The following is a 17,012-nucleotide window of genomic DNA, read 5'->3' as shown; positions in this document are numbered from 1 at the left end:
TGTGCGCAAGCACAGCACCGATCTCTAAATCCGATGCATTCACCATCAACAAAAGGGACTTCCGGGGATCGAATGGCGTAAGGCAGGTATTGGAAAGCAACGCCGATTTCAACTGGCGAAAGGCGCGTTCGCATTCCGTCGTCCAGACGAACGGAACACCCTTACGGCGTAAGCGATGAACCGGAGCTGAAATGGAAGAGGCGTGGGGAACGTAGCGATGGTAATAGTTGATTTTTCCCAGCACACTCTGTAGCTGCTTCAAATTCTGCGGCGAAGGCAACTCTTGTATGGCATGGAGGTGCTCGGGACTGGGATGTATGCCTTGGGCATTGAGTACATGTCCCAGATATGGCAAATCACGAGCAAAAAACACACATTTGTCCTTCCGCAAGCGAAGACCATTTTGTCGCAAGACCTGAAATAATGGTCTGAGATTGGCGAAATGATCTTCTTCCGTCTTTCCAGAGATCACAATATCGTCCAGATAGTTTGCTGCAGTAGGGACCGACGCACAAACAGTTTGTAAATATTGCTGAAACAATGCAGGGGCGGATGCACACCCGAATGGCAGTCGTTTGAATCGGTACAAACCAAGATGCGTGTTAACCACCAAAACGCGCTGGGATTCTTCGTCCACCGGTATTTGCAAGTACGCATCTGCTAGGTCCAACTTTGAAAAATATTTACCCGGGCACAGTTTGTCAAAAAGATCTTCCGGGCGGGGTAAAGGAAAAGTTGCAGTCACTAGTTGTGGATTCACTGTTGCCTTGAAGTCCACACAAAGTCTCAATTTTCCGGAAGGTTTCTGCAAAATTACTAAGGGTGATGCCCAGAGAGAAGCCTGCACACGTTCAATTACACCTTGTGATTCCAATTCGTTTAATGTTTTTGCGACCTCGTCACGCAATGCGTGGGGAACATTGCACGCTCTGAAAAATTTCGGTTGTGCATTGACTTTCAGTTCCAAATGTGCTTTATAGTTCTTAGCGCAACCGAGGCCTTGTGCAAAACTGTCTCCAAATTCTTCACAGAGACGAGAAACACTGTCTGAAGGCACAGTCTGGTTCACTGATAGGACCTGATTTACTATAGACAAGTTAAACAACTGAAATAAATCTAAACCAAACAAGTTCACTGCAGCAGAAGAACGAAGTACGTAAAATGACACAAGTTTTGTTTGTCCCTTGTATGTTGCAAGAAGGCTGCACTGTCCTAACACAGGGATAATATGCTGTCCTGAATAACTACTGAGCTTAACATTTGCGGCACGCAACGGAGGTGTGCCCAGCTGTTTGTACGTGTCGTGATTGAGTAGTGAAACAGCAGCTCCGGTATCGAGCTGGAACGGTATCACTTTGCCATTAATGTCCAAATCAACAAAAAGTTTATTGTCCCGCTGACGACAAGAGCGACTGTCTTGTGTAACGTGAACTGACACTGGTACAGAATCACTTGCGACTTGGCGGGATTTCCGTCGATGTCGATGCACACTTTTTGTGGGACGAACACAGTCACTGTTAGAGAGAGTGGCACTGGGTGGAGTGGAATGAACTACATGAATTTCCATAGGCGAAGGTTCACGAGCCTGAGTATTCTTAGTTCGATTCCGTCGCAAAGCAAAGGGCCTGGAATGGTTGTGAGTGTCCGATCTGAGCTTTTTCTGGCAAACACTTTGAACATGGCCTTTTTTATTACAGAAAAAGCAAATAGCCTGGCGTGATGGGCAATTCTCACACGAATGTCTAGTAGCACACCGCGGGCATGATTTCACTGCATTTGTTTGCCGACACAGGACACATGGCTGAGAGCCAGGAGGCATTGGTGCGGCCGGGCGCGAGGACTGTTTACTGTTCCGTGCAGCTCGCCCGGCAGGCCGGTTAACTTGACACACAGGTGGCGAAGTTTCAAATGATTCCTGAGCAAAGTCAAGTGTGTCCGGCTGATCCAATATGTCCATCACTTGTTGAAGGGAGGGATTGACTAGTTTCAAAATCTGTTCCCATATACGAACATCAGACATGTTCTGGGCAATTGCATCACGCACCATAGTATCTGAATAAGGGAGTCCACATTGACACTCAAAAGCACAATCCCTAGTAAGGCCTTGCAAGGTTGCAACCCACTCCTTATAAGTCTGACCGGCCGTACGTTTTGTACGAAAGAACGTATACCGTTTGGCAACTACATTGACTGATTCTTTGAAATATGCATCTAATGCAGACAAAATTTCGTCGTAGGACAGAGTTGCTACGTCGCGTCGGGGAAACAATTTCACTATCACGCGGTACGTCTGGACGCCTACACAAGATAATAAGAAAGGCTGCCGCTCGTTACTTTGAATTCTGTAGGCGGCGAGATGGAATCCAAATTGGCGTGACCATTCCGTCCAACTTTCCAGTGCCGCTTCAAAAGGACAAAAAGGTGATCCAACTGCGTGTTGTGGCAGCGGCAGCGGTGACGCAGCGGCCGCCGCATCGTTTTGCATTGCACGTTGACCCTGGACGAGCTTTCCAAGGGCATCCAATAAGGCCTGTGTCTGCTGATTCTGCAAGCGATAAAATTCGGACAGTACATCTGGAGATGGTGGCGAAGCCATTACACAAGTAAATCAGGGCAGGAGCTGTAGTATTAGTACAAACGCGAATTGGCTCGTCATCCCATCCTCGTCGCCAATTTGTTGTGACTTGGCAAGACAGCCAAGCCACTATGATTGGTAGCCGAAAGGCACACGTTTGAGCTCACGCAGACACTGGTGTGAGGTCTGGAACAGTTAAAGGGATTGAGACTAGCAACTAAAGTACGTAGCTGATTGAATACTTTACTTTAATCCATAATTGGTGTACATCGGTCTGACGGTACAGGCATCACCAGATAAATAGCAATTGATAATGGCACCTTGCTAGGTCGTAGCAAATGACGTAGCTGAAGGCTATCCTAACTATCGTCTCGGCAAATGAGAGCGTAATTTGTCAGTGAACTCTCTTTAGCAAAGTCGGCTGTACAACTGGGGCGAGTGCTAGGAAGTGTCTCTAGACCTGCCGTGTGGCGGCGCTCGGTCTGCAATCACTGACAGTGGCGACACACGGGTACGACGTATACTAGTGGACCGCGGCCGATTTAAAGGCTACCACCTACCAAGTGTGGTGTCTGGCGGTGACACCACAGAATGCCTGGTGAACGTCATCTGCCAGCGTATGTAGTGCCAACAGTAACATTCAGGGGTGGTGGTGTTATGGTGTGGTCATGTTTTTGATGGAGGCAGCTTGCGCCCCTTGTTGTTTTGCGTGGCACTATCACAGCACAGGTCTACATTGATGTTTTAAACACCTTCTTGCTTTCCACTATTAAAGAGCAATTCGGAGGTGGTGATAGCATCTTTCATCATGATCACGCACCTGTTCATAATACTCGGTCTGTGGCGGAGTGGTTACACGACAATAACATTCCTGTAATAGACTGGCCCGCACAAAGTCATACCAGAGCTGCATTTCGGTAGATGAACTAGGAAGGGGTGGGGCGAGTAGAGGAAGAGAGTGGTGGGAGGCAGGGGGAGGAGCTGGGGTGGTGTCTAATGGTTCAGAGGGCGGCAGCCATTTTGTCAGTGAGTAATGTGGGAGGGAACTGTGGCAGATGCACTGGCTTGGTATGTAACGTACAGTTGTGGGAGTCGGTGGGGATCGGCACAGGCTGATATGGGGAAGCAAATTGGGAAGAGATGACAGGATGGAAGAAGTGCAAACTGTTGGGTGGAGGGTGTGGGAACAGTTGATTACCGGAAATTGTGGCCAGCACGATTATGGCAGTGAAGGATGTGTTGCAAGGATAACTCCCATCTGCAAAGTTCAGACTGAGGGAGGTACCACAGTGGTTAGCATACTGGACTCACATTCAGGAGGACGACTGTTCAGACCTGTGTCTGGCCATCCAGATGTAGGTTTCCTGTGATTTCCCGAAATCACCTAAGGCAATCGCAGAGATGGTTCCTTTGACAGGGCGCATTCAATTTGCTTCTTCATCATCCCCTAATCTGGATTTTGCTGTGTCTCTAATGACTGTATTGTCGATGGGACGTTAAACACTACTATCCTTCTCTTCCCTCCTGCAAAGTTCAGAGAAACTGGTAGTGGACGAGAGGACTCATATGATCCATGTTGTGGAGCAGCCACCTATAATTGAGTTATGCTCAGCTGAATGTTGTGCCGCTGGGTGGTCAACTTTGTTCTTGGCAGCAGTTTGGGGGTGGCCATTCATCATGATGCACAACTGGTTGGCGGTAATGCTGATATAAAAAGTTGTGCAGTTCTTGCAGGAGAGTTGATGTATTACGTGGCTGCATTAACAGGTGGCCTGGCCTCTGATGAGGTAGGATAAGTCTGTGACAGCAGTGGAGTAGGAGGTGCTGGAATGATGGATTGGGCAGGTCTTGTACCTTGGTTTTCCATAGGGATATGACCCCTGTGACTGGACTGAGTAGTTTTTCCTAGGTAGGATGCAGGATGTTATCTTGGATGGAGAGGCATCAGCAGATGTAGAAGCAACTTCACGTGTGTCCCAGGGAAGTGTGTTGGGACCCTTACTGTTCATGTTGCATATTAATGACCTTGCAGACAACATTAATAGCAACCTCAGACTGTTTGCAGATGATTCAGTTATTGATAATGAAATACTATCTGAAAGAAGTTGCATAAATTTTCGATCAGATCTTAATAAAATTTCAAATTGGCGCAAAAATTTACAACTTGCTTTAAATGTGCAGAAACGTAAAATTTTGCACTTCACAAAACCAAAAAATGTAGTATACTATGACAAAAACATCAGTGAGTCACTGATGGAATTGGCCAACTCATGCAAATACCTGGGTGTAACACTTAATAGGGATATGAGATTGGATTATCACATAGGCTCGTTCGCGTGTAAAACAAGTGACAGGCTTCGGTTTATTGGTAGAGTACTGGGAAAGTGCAGTCAGTCTACAAAGGAATTGCTTACAAATCACTTGTGCGACCAGTTCGAGAATATTGCTCAAGTGTGAGGCACCCATACCAAAAAGGACCAACAGGGGATATTGAACATATGCAGAAAAAGGCAGCACGAATTGTCACAGGTTTGTTTGATCTGTGGGAAAGTGTCATAGAGATACTGAAGAAACTGAAATGGAAGAGTCTTGAAGATAGATGTAAACTATGCTGAGAAAGTCTATTAACAAAGTTTCAAGAACAGGCTTTAAATGATGACTCTAGGATACTCCCTACGTATCGCTCACATAGGGATCATGAGGATAAGATTAGAATAATTACTGCATGCTCAGAGGCAGTCAAACAATCGTTCTTCCCGCGCTCCATACGTGAACAGAACAGGAAGAAACCCTAATAAATGGTACAATGGAACGTCATCTCTGCCATGCATCTCATGGTGGTTTGCAGTGTATAGCCGTAGATGTATATCCCTCCAACATATACTTCGCTCTGGTAATCATTCTGGCCTCAGTCTCCGGTAACCCACTGTCACCACACCCTCCACCCGGCAGTTTTCTCTTCCTTCGTTCAGTCACCCACTTCCAGTTCGCTTCGAAGTCCATCTCTCGAAATGCAGCTATGGCATTGTTCATCCAGCATAACTCCGAAAGCTAGCAAGTTTTCATTCTTTTTTATATGTAATTCTCGATGACTCAACGCTTCTGCTTATCAGTGAGTGGTACCTTTGCTCCTAAAGTATTTACATTTGAGCTTTCCTACAAAGATATTTATATGTAAACATACACTGATGGAGTTCTGCTTGTTAAAACCAAAGCAAAACAAGATGGCCAAAGTAGCTGATTATTATTATGAATGAACCACATGTAGTCAGTGGTGGCGCTGTGAGTACTCAATTTCTACATATCATTTTATCATTCAAGACTTGTTAGGTATCAAACGCCGTGCTGATGACTTCCTCGTGCTCTACTTATAATGTCCTTTGTTAATAGCTCCATGCTACAGTGTCTCTTATTTGGTTCTTTTTAAGCAAATTTTTTATATTTCTTGAGTCATTCCATCTCCCCCCCCCTTCTCCTACTGTGAAATTTGGGCTCAGTAGGGTAAAGAGAAGACTGTTGCTGGGCCTTCACAATCGGAAAATCCAAAATACTTATTCTGCATGACGAATTCATTCATTATCCAATGCAAGCAGTTTGCTTGCTTCTATCTCCTTAACTGAATGTTTCCTCATGTCGTAGATCACATTGGTTGGGTGACGTGACGGATTTGTGAACATAAGTCAGGCTAAGAGCACGCAGGCGAGCCGAACCGTTCACTTTTACGACCCAACTTGGACCATCCCAATAGTCTTCCATTATCGAGGGAGGGTAGCAGTCACAGCAAGGAGAATGTCTTCATCATCAGTTAGTTTATGAGAGAAAATTATTTACTCGACTGTTGTTATTATGAAATAAATTGGAGCAAACAGCCGTGTGCCAGACAAATGTCAAAGGTTTTCCTTCACAATTTACGGATGTGTAAATTAATTGTGCATCAAAGTGCTTCCCTAGCCGTGTGGGAATTGATGGTTTACTGATAAAAAGCATGAATTCCGACAGAGAATCTGCAATAATGTCTACCCAAATTAGTAGGTTTGAATTAATAATTCAGTCAAGTACAAAAACATGTGTAGGGTTCATGCATGGAATCGATTACCTGCTATTTGTGAATGAGAGAACAGTATCTGAGCTAGAAGAAGCGGTTTCATAATGGCGACAGCGAAGTAAATATGAATCGCAACAGTTTATTTATAAAAAGTAAATCTTATACATATATACACTCCTGGAAATGGAAAAAAGAACACATTGACACCGGTGTGTCAGACCCACCATACTTGCTCCGGACACTGCGAGAGGGCTGTACAAGCAATGATCACACGCACGGCACAGCGGACACACCAGGAACCGCGGTGTTGGCCGTCGAATGGCGCTAGCTGCGCAGCATTTGTGCACCGCCGCCGTCAGTTTCAGCCAGTTTGCCGTGGCATACGGAGCTCCATCGCAGTCTTTAACACTGGTAGCATGCCGCGACAGCGTGGACGTGAACCGTATGTGCAGTCGACGGACTTTGAGCGAGGGCGTATAGTGGGCATGCGGGAGGCCGGGTGGACGTACCGCCGAATTGCTCAACACGTGGGGCGTGAGGTCTCCACAGTACATCGATGTTGTCGCCAGTGGTCGGCGGAAGGTGCACGTGCCCGTCGACCTGGGACCGGACCGCAGCGACGCACGGATGCACGCCAAGACCGTAGGATCCTACGCAGTGCCGTAGGGGACCGCACCGCCACTTCCCAGCAAATTAGGGACACTGTTGCTCCTGGGGTATCGGCGAGGACCATTCGCAACCGTCTCCATGAAGCTGGGCTACGGTCCCGCACACCGTTAGGCCGTCTTCCGCTCACGCCCCAACATCGTGCAGCCCGCCTCCAGTGGTGTCGCGACAGGCGTGAATGGAGGGACGAATGGAGACGTGTCGTCTTCAGCGATGAGAGTCGCTTCTGCCTTGGTGCCAATGATGGTCGTATGCGTGTTTGGCGCCGTGCAGGTGAGCGCCACAATCAGGACTGCATACGACCGAGGCACACAGGGCCAACACCCGGCATCATGGTGTGGGGAGCGATCTCCTACACTGGCCGTACACCACTGGTGATCGTCGAGGAGACACTGAATAGTGCACGGTACATCCAAACCGTCATCGAACCCATCGTTCTACCATTCCTAGACCGGCAAGGGAACTTGCTGTTCCAACAGGACAATGCACGTCCGCATGTATCCCGTGCCATCCAACGTGCTCTAGAAGGTGTAAGTCAACTACCCTGGCCAGCAAGATCTCCGGATCTGTCCCCCATTGAGCATGTTTGGGACTGGATGAAGCGTCGTCTCACGCGGTCTGCACGTCCAGCACGAACGCTGGTCCAACTGAGGCGCCAGGTGGAAATGGCATGGCAAGCCGTTCCACAGGACTACATCCAGCATCTCTACGATCGTCTCCATGGGAGAATAGCAGCTTGCATTGCTGCGAAAGGTGGATATACACTGTACTAGTGCCGACATTGTGCATGCTCTGCTGCCTGTGTCTATGTGCCTGTGGTTCTGTCAGTGTGATCATGTGATGTATCTGACCCCAGGAATGTGTCAATAAAGTTTCCCCTTCCTGGGACAATGAATTCCCGGTGTTCTTATTTCATCTTCCAGGAGTGTACATATGAAGATAAAAGAAAAGAAAAACCTGCTACTCATTCAGTGTTGATAATCTTACATGTATTTCGGTCACTTAACATGATCTCGTTCGATTCTGTATTATTTTTTCCTGAGAAAAAATTTGCTGATTTGGTGACGTTAAGTGCAAGTAGTGTTGTCTTAGAGTAACTTGATTTCAAGGAAGGCCCTTAGACATCGACTGATAACAGTCTCAAAAACGCCATCGCCACAAGTAAAATTGAGAATGTATGTAAAGCAGTAATGATTCCGTAGCTTCCTGTGGTCTACGATGAAAATAGGATGAGTGACAGGGAAGTAGTTCACATCTTGATAGCTACAATAGAAAAGAAGAAGGAACATTATGATTTAACGTCCCGTCAGCAACGAGGTTATTAGAGACGGAGGAAAAGCTCGGAGTGTTTCAAGGGTGGGGAAGGAAATCAGCCGTGACTTATCAAAGGAACCATCCCGGTATCTGCCTGGAGTGATTTAGGGAAATCACTGAAAACCTAAATTAGGTTTGTCGAACGCGGACTTGCACCATCGTCCACCCGAAGGCAAGTCCAATGTTCTACGCATTGCGCCGTTTCGCTCGGTGGGTAGCACTATTCGAAAAATTAGGTCAAAATACCGACGATTTTGCAGACAACAGGAGTCTATCCGCAGGTTCCGAGAGAAACTTCACGAGTAAAACAGCTGAAGTTCACATATTTAAGGATGAGCCATCACAGGCTGCTACGGTCCACTCGGATGGTAGTTTACTGCCAGGGGACTTCAAAAAGTAAGTTGCATATTGTTGTGGCTGCCAATTAATTTTTATTGAATGTTGCACTACATTTCAAAATAACACAGATACATACACTGTTTTTCGACACTGTCACCAAGTCTTTGTAAAAAAACTGTCCGAACGTTCTACCAGTCGTTCAATTCCTAGACAATGGAAACCGATCCCTCGGTCATGGAGCCATTCGACAACTACTGTGCGGACTTTTTCATTGTTGGTAAATCTCTTTTCCCACGGATTTTCTTTCAGCTTGCCAACAAGATGAAAATCTCATGGTGCAAGCTCTGGACTTCCCAGTCAGCATTACGCAAGTCTGTGCGGCTTTGGTCAAATTGTGAGCACCATTTCATTACGGCTGAACGCTAAATTGCATTTGCTCCATATACTGCCAAAATTTGATGGTAAATGTCTGTACAATTTAGACTTTTGGTCACAAGAATCGTTCTGTCCTGCCTACTTACGTTTCCAGTTGAAGTACGTTTCCATTTGCGGCGGCGCTTCACTGCACATCTCAATGCACTTGTACACACAGCAGCAGCAATGTGTCTGAAATGTGTCTGCAAGAAACCATGAACATGTACTTACTTCTCACAATGTGCCACTCTTGTTGCGCAATGGTCTTAGTGTGACACGTAATGTGTAACTTACCTTCTGAAGTGCCTAAGCATCGGCATTAATACGTAACTGTACGATAAAAGACACTCTGTGAGTCCTTGAAATTGTGGCACTGAGCAATTTCTTCGAGTGCCAGCATTTCGATCTGCGGAGGGTAAAAGAGTTCCTATGTTAAAGCATTAGTCTTTGAAACATTACATATATGAATCGGCTTTGAGGAAAATATGGGATTTAGAAGCATAGATCGGATCATAAAAATTTTAAAAAATGGGAATTCAGGATGTAACAGTCAGCGAACAGCTGGATGAAGTCAATCTGTCTCGAATTTTGTATTTTGGATATACTTTAACAGAATAAAAACCTAGAGAAAATGAGAGGAAAATTTTTGTGTTTACTACCTTCCTTCTATGTGAAGCACCATATCGTGGTGTGTTTTTCTGTTCTCCTGGGGCTATCGAAACATGAAAGGGGAATGGTGAAATCCATTTATCGCTTGAAAATGTTTATGTTCCATGATGAATCTGAATGATAATCACTAGAAGAGATTAAAGTTTGTGACATTAGTATTTTCCTTCTCAACGTGCATGTCGAAGCTTGGTTCTCTATCCCTTACAGAACCAAAGTGCCATAGACGGACTGAAGAACTCTGTTCTAACCTCTAGAGATATCCCGTTGCAGACTGATATCTCTCATGTTCGCTTTACATAAACTGAAAAATCATTTATGGTACCTGTCTCTTAAAAATGTAGCTTTTGCATTCTTTGATTCTAATTTATCTTATGACTGAAAAGTAATAAAAATAGTCAATGCTTTAGTTTTCGAGGCAGAATATCTAGACGAAAAGTGCTGGAATAGGAATCCATCAAATCCCAGAAATCACCAAAACTGTAAACTTGTTGCTAATGAAACAAAATTGTTTTTACCAGATTGACTTGAGTGATAAGTTTTAACATGGATCGTTCGCAGCAGCGTGAAAATGAAGATTTCATCAACAGATAAAATGGAAGTTGTAAGTGATCCGGCAAAAAGACGCGTAAAGCTCATGGATGAGTGTAATAAATTAGTTAAAAAAAGACGACAAACTAAAGGATTATATGTTTCAGGCTGTGTTCGAGTATCTGAGTTTCCAGGGTATAGAAAAGGGACTTCATCGAAGTATTTACAAAAAAAAAATTATTTTCTCATACTATTGTCCCCACAAACATAGTACTTAGTAGTAATATAAATCGCGTGATTAAATCTTAAGCAATAAATTTAATAATTAAGTTGAATGTAATTGGTTGAATTGCTACTTCAGTGGAATATTTTTTGAGACAATAATAAATGAAACTTCTTTATGATCTTTCATTTTTTTCTCAAGTATTGGAGAGCGTAGGGGCACCGCTTCCCATTTCCCTATCGAGCTCAAATTACACGCAATTGAATTTTTCAGAAAGAAAAAAGGTCAAATTTGAAAAATGAGGGCCACCCTAATCTACATCCAGACCAGTTGTCGTCTATATCAGCGTTTGTAAATAGGGAAGATGGACAGCTCGTATTGTCTGCGTAATTTATGTTAGAATCGTACTGGGGAGACCTCGTTGCTTAAGGGTGAACCCACGTATGCGTTGCTGTCGTAACGCGAAACTATGTCGATGATGCACTACACATCTGAATAACAATGTTAGGAGTATGAGTAAGTTTGTTACATCTTGGGGTTAATGATTTGTAACTTCCACCACATCAAGGAGGGAGGAGGAGATTAGTGTTTAACGTCCCGTCGACAACGAGGTCATTAGAGACGGAGCGCAAGCTCGGGTGAGGGAAGGTTGGGGAAGGAAATCGGCCGTGCCCTTTCAAAGGAACCATCCCGGCATTTGCCTGAAGCGATTTAGGGAAATCACGGGAAACCTAAATCAGGATGGCCGGAGACGGGATTGAACCGTCGTCCTCCCGAATGCGAGTCCAGTGTGCTAACCACTGCGCCACCTCGCTCGGTCCACCACATCAAATTGCATGTACAATAAGTCATAGCACTACATCCACTGTGGCCAAAATCTGGGGTATTTCCAAAAACAGAACAATGCAACATAGGAGAGGCGTACTTCGTATTGCGAATAGGGCCGTGATTAGTAGATAACAAGAAGTTGTGCTGAGGTCTCAAAATTTTTCTGTCATGTTTGGACTTTTACACACAATAGAGCGTACTCTCTAGGCGAAATTCAGGGCCTAATATTGGAAAGACATCGCTTGAACCCAGTTTTGAAGACTATAAACTTCGAACCCATAGATGAAGGTAATGCAAAGTGAGAACTCTCAACTTCGTTCAAGGGGTTGCAACATTTGTCCAGACAGCCATTTCTGTGGAGCCTGGGGCTCTGTCTGAAGTAAGCGTCTTTTCGCAGGTACTATACAGGCACACGAGGAGTTGATTTCCTGTCTAGCAGTTTAGCACAGCTGGATATAGTCTACGACATGTGTTACTATGAATCAGTTTTAATATATATTGAAAGGTTGAGAAACTGCGATCAGTCACTTTTCTATGATAATACTATGCCAATCAGAAAAGTGGGACGCACTGTGCCTGCAGGAAACGCATAGAGATGAAACAGCAAACAGACCCAATAGCAAAGGAAAGCGCTTGGCAGTAGAAGCACCTCACAGAAGGTATGGGAGCGCAATATTTACCAGACCCGAGATGCTGCTCTCTTCCACGAGTAAGACAACCACCAACAACATTGAAGTGTTAGCGATAGAGAGTGGATCATTTACAATATGCTCCGTATATAAACCCCCCCGCCAGAACTTACACACTTCAACGCCAGAAAGTTTCAACAGCCAAAGGACACACTTCGTTGTGGGCGACTTTAACAGCCACAGCACCACCTGGGGCTACGACGAGACAGACGCCAATGGTCAGCTGCTAGAACAATGGGCTGAGGCAAATAACCTCTCACTTCTCCACGACCCCAAGCTCCCCTGCTCCTTCAACAGCAAAATTTGGAAGCGAGGTTACAATCCCGATATTTGCTTCGTCAGCCGGAACATCTACGACACCTGCTGCAAAAGAGTATATGATGCAATCCCAAAACACAACATCGACCTATTGGAATCCAAGTCTACTCAACAATCAAAACAACCAAAATACCTTTCCGTAGGAGATTCAACTTTATAAAGGCTAGGTGGTCAGAATATTCCCAAGCGCTGGATGAGGAATTAGCCAGTCTGACCCCAACACCAAATAACTATCTTATCTTTGTTGAGACTTTGCGAAAGGTATCTAGAAGCTATATTCCTAGGGGCTGCAGACAACACTATATCCCAGGGCTCTCAAATGCCTCAAAGGACATCCTGGAGAAGTATCAAGTATTGTTCGCGGAAGACCCATTCAGCGACGAAACCATCACCTGCGGCACAGCTTTAATGTCAGCCTTCAGCGAGGCACGCGAGAAGAAGTGGATAGCAACCCTAGAAAGAATGGATATGTCCCACAGTAGCAAAATAGCCTGGAACCTGATTAAGAAACTGGATGGTGACCCAAGGCTAAACAAGGCCCCGGCCAACGTAACTCCAAACCAGGTGGCCAACCAACTCCTTCTAAACGGCAAGTTCAACTCCAAACGTCAGAAAACTAAAATCACACGCCTACTGCCAACGGAAAACACCAACTTCCAGAAACCATTTAGCATGAGAGAGTTGAACAATGGCATAAATACCATGAAGAATGGGAAAGCCGCTGGGTTTGATGATATTTGCGTGGAACAGATTAAAAACTTCGGCCTTGGCGCCAGGGACTGGATACTTGGACTTTTTAACGTGTACCGTGAAACCTTTCAAATCCCGAAACTGTGGAGGAAGTCAAAAGTGGTGGCTCTCCTTAAACCCGGGAAGGACACAGAGTCTCCGAAGAGCTATCGACCCATAACCCTTCTCTGCCACCTGTTTAAGCTCTATGAAAGATTGAGAATAGAGAAGATCGTTGACACGAAGCTAATTCCACACCAAGCAGGTTTTAGACCTGGAAAGCCCTGTACCAGTCAAATTCTAACATTGACGGAAAATATCGAGGATGGGTTTGAGAATAAACTAATCACCGGGCTGGCACTAGTCGACCTAAGTTCCGCCTTTGATACAGTAGATCACCGGACACTACTGCATAAAATCTACGAGACCCTGAAAGACTACCACCTAGTCAAGATAATCGAATCCCTGCTCCAAAATCGACAGTTCTTCGTAATGCTTGAGGGGAAAAAGAGTCGATGGCGGAATCAGAAAAATGGGCTCGCCCAAGGGAGCGTGTTGGCGCCAATCCTATTCAACATATATACAAATGACCAACCAACTCCAGATAAAACCAAAACTTTTGTATATGCAGACGACCTGGCAATAACAGTTCAAGGCAACAGGTTTGAAGCCATCGAGGAGAAACTAGAAACCGCCCTTTCTATAATGTCAACCTACTACAAAAAGAATTCTCTAAAACCCAATCCCTCCAAAACTCAAGTGAGTGCATTCCATCTGAACTCGAGGCAGGCAAAATACAGGCTAAATGTTACCTGGGATGGGACATTACTAGAACACACAGATACTCCCACCTACCTTGGCGTCGTGCTGGACAGAACATTGACATACAAATATCATTGCGAAAAAACACGCAAAAACGTAGAAGCACGAAATTCCCTAATAAGAAAGCTGTCCAACAGCAAATGGGGTGCCAAACCTACCGTGGTCAGAACTTCAGCCCAAGCTTTGTGCTTCTCAACTGCCGAATATGCCTGCCCGGTATGGTGCAGATCCGCCCACGCAAAAAAGGTAAATATTAGCTTGAATGAAACATGCAGAATAGTGACAGGCTGCATGAAACCTACCCCCATAGAAAATCTGTACAGGGCCGTAGGTTTCACAAACCCTGACTCACGTAGGAAAGCCCATGAACATACCGAGAAGCTAAAACAAACCTTTGATGCTCGTCACTCAATATTTGGCCTAGAGTGTGGCCCCAGCAGACTCAAATCCATACGCCGTTTCCTAAGTAGCGCCTTAGATGAGCCCCCCGTCTACTATCCACTAAGAGAGGACCCACTAAGCGGCGTTTCTGGTGATTGGAAAACCTGGAGAATGCTTAACCGCGTCAGAACTGGGGTGGCTCCTGTGAAATCTAATCTTATCAAATGGGGTTTGTTGGACGAAAATGACGACAAATGCGACTGCGGCACTCGACAGGACATGGAACATCTCTTACAATGCCCTGCCTGCCCGCACAGATGCACCCTCGACGATCTATGGCTGGTTAAAGAAGAAGCATTGGACATTGCCCAATATTGGGCAAACAAATTGTAGTTTCCGGACACGAAAAAGTAAAGTAAGTCTATGATAATTAATTTTGCCTTTACCAAATGGGTCTAGATTATGGTGTAGTGTGACAGTTTTGTTTTGAGTTAGCGAAGTCAGCTAACGGGGAAAGAAAATACTATCTAAAGTGTCTTGTACTCCGCAGAAATGTCAGCACATTTCATCTCTGTGCGAGGTGGTCCATGCAGACCCATTTACGGCTTTGGTGGCAGTTCCTAGTGACATGTATAACACATCTGACTCACAAACAAGGTTGGCCGCGAGTAAACATGATGATTAGTGGTTTAGAGCGCACATCGGGTAAACAGACTTTAACATCACCGATATCTGGCCTTACCACCATGACGAAATCCAGATACGTCACCAAGAAAATTGCATGCAGAAAAAACAGCTGCTTCAGGAATTTAGTTGTGTATCGAAGGATACCAGCAATTTATATGAATTCTAGACCTTCTCTAGTGTGTGTTTTGGTTATGGCAGAGTAGAGAGAGATCAGTTTACTGCGGAACCCACATCGTCAAGATTGAACCATTAGGCTCATGATTTTCAGAATGTGCTCTTCACAAATAAATTATAGGACATTCTCTTTAATTAGTTATTTGTTTATTCATCCATATATTACTTACAAAATAATATCAGACTTTTTATCTTAATTCAAAATGAAATAATTTTGGAAAAGTTCTAATTTATGCACACAGTAATTTTATATAAAAAAAACACACTGTTCATTTTATGATATCAGTTCACTACGAGGTTCTCTGGTATTATAGTTTTTCTCAGTAAACGATAATCGCGACCGGGACTTACAAGTCGCATTTCCGGATATGAATGATTTAGTTCACTTCTAGGGAGACTGATGCAATCGCATAGCGAGAAACCTGTTGGCCACCATGAATGTCTTTTCTAACTTCGGCACAGGTCTTCATAGTGAATGTGTTTCTTTATCCATAAATCTCTAGTGTCAGCCCAGAGATAGCATCCAAAGTCGCCGCCAAATTTGTGCTTCAGTTAGGTTAAAAAAAAAGTTTCAAATGGCTCTGAGCACTATGGAACTTAACATCTGTGGTCATCAGTCCCCTAGAAGTTAGAACTACTTAAACCTAACTAACCTAAGGACATCACACACATCCATGCGCGGCGCAGGGTTCAAACCTGCGACCGTAGCGGTCACGCGGTTCCAGACTGAAGCGCCTAGAACCGCACGGCCACACAAGCCGGCTGCTTCAGTTAGGGATAGCTATAGAACACACTAAGTGCTTTGTTGTTGCAGTAGAGATTTTCCGAGATTTTTTTATTCTATTTAAGGTTTATATGTCTTCAGTTACACAAAATTTTAAATTACACGTGCAGGACACTTCTGTAGATTCAGAACATACACAAATAGCAAAATACGAAACACACAATATTCATATCTGTACGCTGTTGCAAAATTTTGACCAGATCACCTCATGCGACTTTACACTTTTAGTGTTCCAGACGGCGACTCAAGTGGTACGACAGAATCAGCTGGTCAAAATGATGAATCCTATTATGATGCCATCTTCAGAAGAAGTACAGTGGGCAAGACTGTATTATTGCTGGAGGAGGCTGCAGCACGGTAAGCCCTTTAACGACATTATAGAAAACCAGAGAGAGCAGCTGTAATTGTAGTTCAATTTCCCTGACTGCTTTCATGTAATCAGAGAATCGCAGACATAATACGACTGCAATCACTTTTATGGTATTAGTACCGAAACTGTTTCTGCTGACTGATGTCAATAGTTGGGGTAGTATTTTACTTTCGTTAGTGTTCAGTGAAACAGTAGTTTTAAGAAAATTTACGATTTGCCAATAAGAACTTGTATTCATTTTACTAACCGTAGAAACATAATTCCTGAACAGGTTTTCAGTAATGGGTGCACCCAGTCGTTCATGGTACTAATGGAACTCTTAGTTTGTTATTACTGGTTTCAAGTCGCCTAGCTACTCGTCATCAGATGGTACAGTCCTTAGTGATAGTTCAGAACACTATGAGGGTAGCTAGGCAGAGTTGTTTCAGTACTTAGGATTGTTCATAGGGGCACACAT

At 44.6% G+C, this 17,012-nt stretch overlaps 1 protein-coding gene across 1 annotated transcript in view; it reads left to right on the top strand.

The window, feature by feature from the left end:
- Nucleotides 1–17,012, top strand: part of LOC126184101 (uncharacterized) — a 141,822-nt gene that overhangs the window by 8,153 nt on the left and 116,657 nt on the right. Inside the window, exon 2 of the mRNA XM_049926463.1 lies at nucleotides 16,414–16,542. Coding sequence (XP_049782420.1) covers nucleotides 16,414–16,542 — 129 coding nt within the window. The remainder of the gene's footprint in view (nucleotides 1–16,413; nucleotides 16,543–17,012) is intronic.

Source organism: Schistocerca cancellata, chromosome 4, assembly GCF_023864275.1.
Source record: "Schistocerca cancellata isolate TAMUIC-IGC-003103 chromosome 4, iqSchCanc2.1, whole genome shotgun sequence".
Taxonomy (NCBI): domain Eukaryota; kingdom Metazoa; phylum Arthropoda; class Insecta; order Orthoptera; family Acrididae; genus Schistocerca; species Schistocerca cancellata.
The sequence above is the reverse complement of the archived record's forward strand: the minus strand, read 5'-3'. Positions and strand labels throughout refer to the sequence as shown.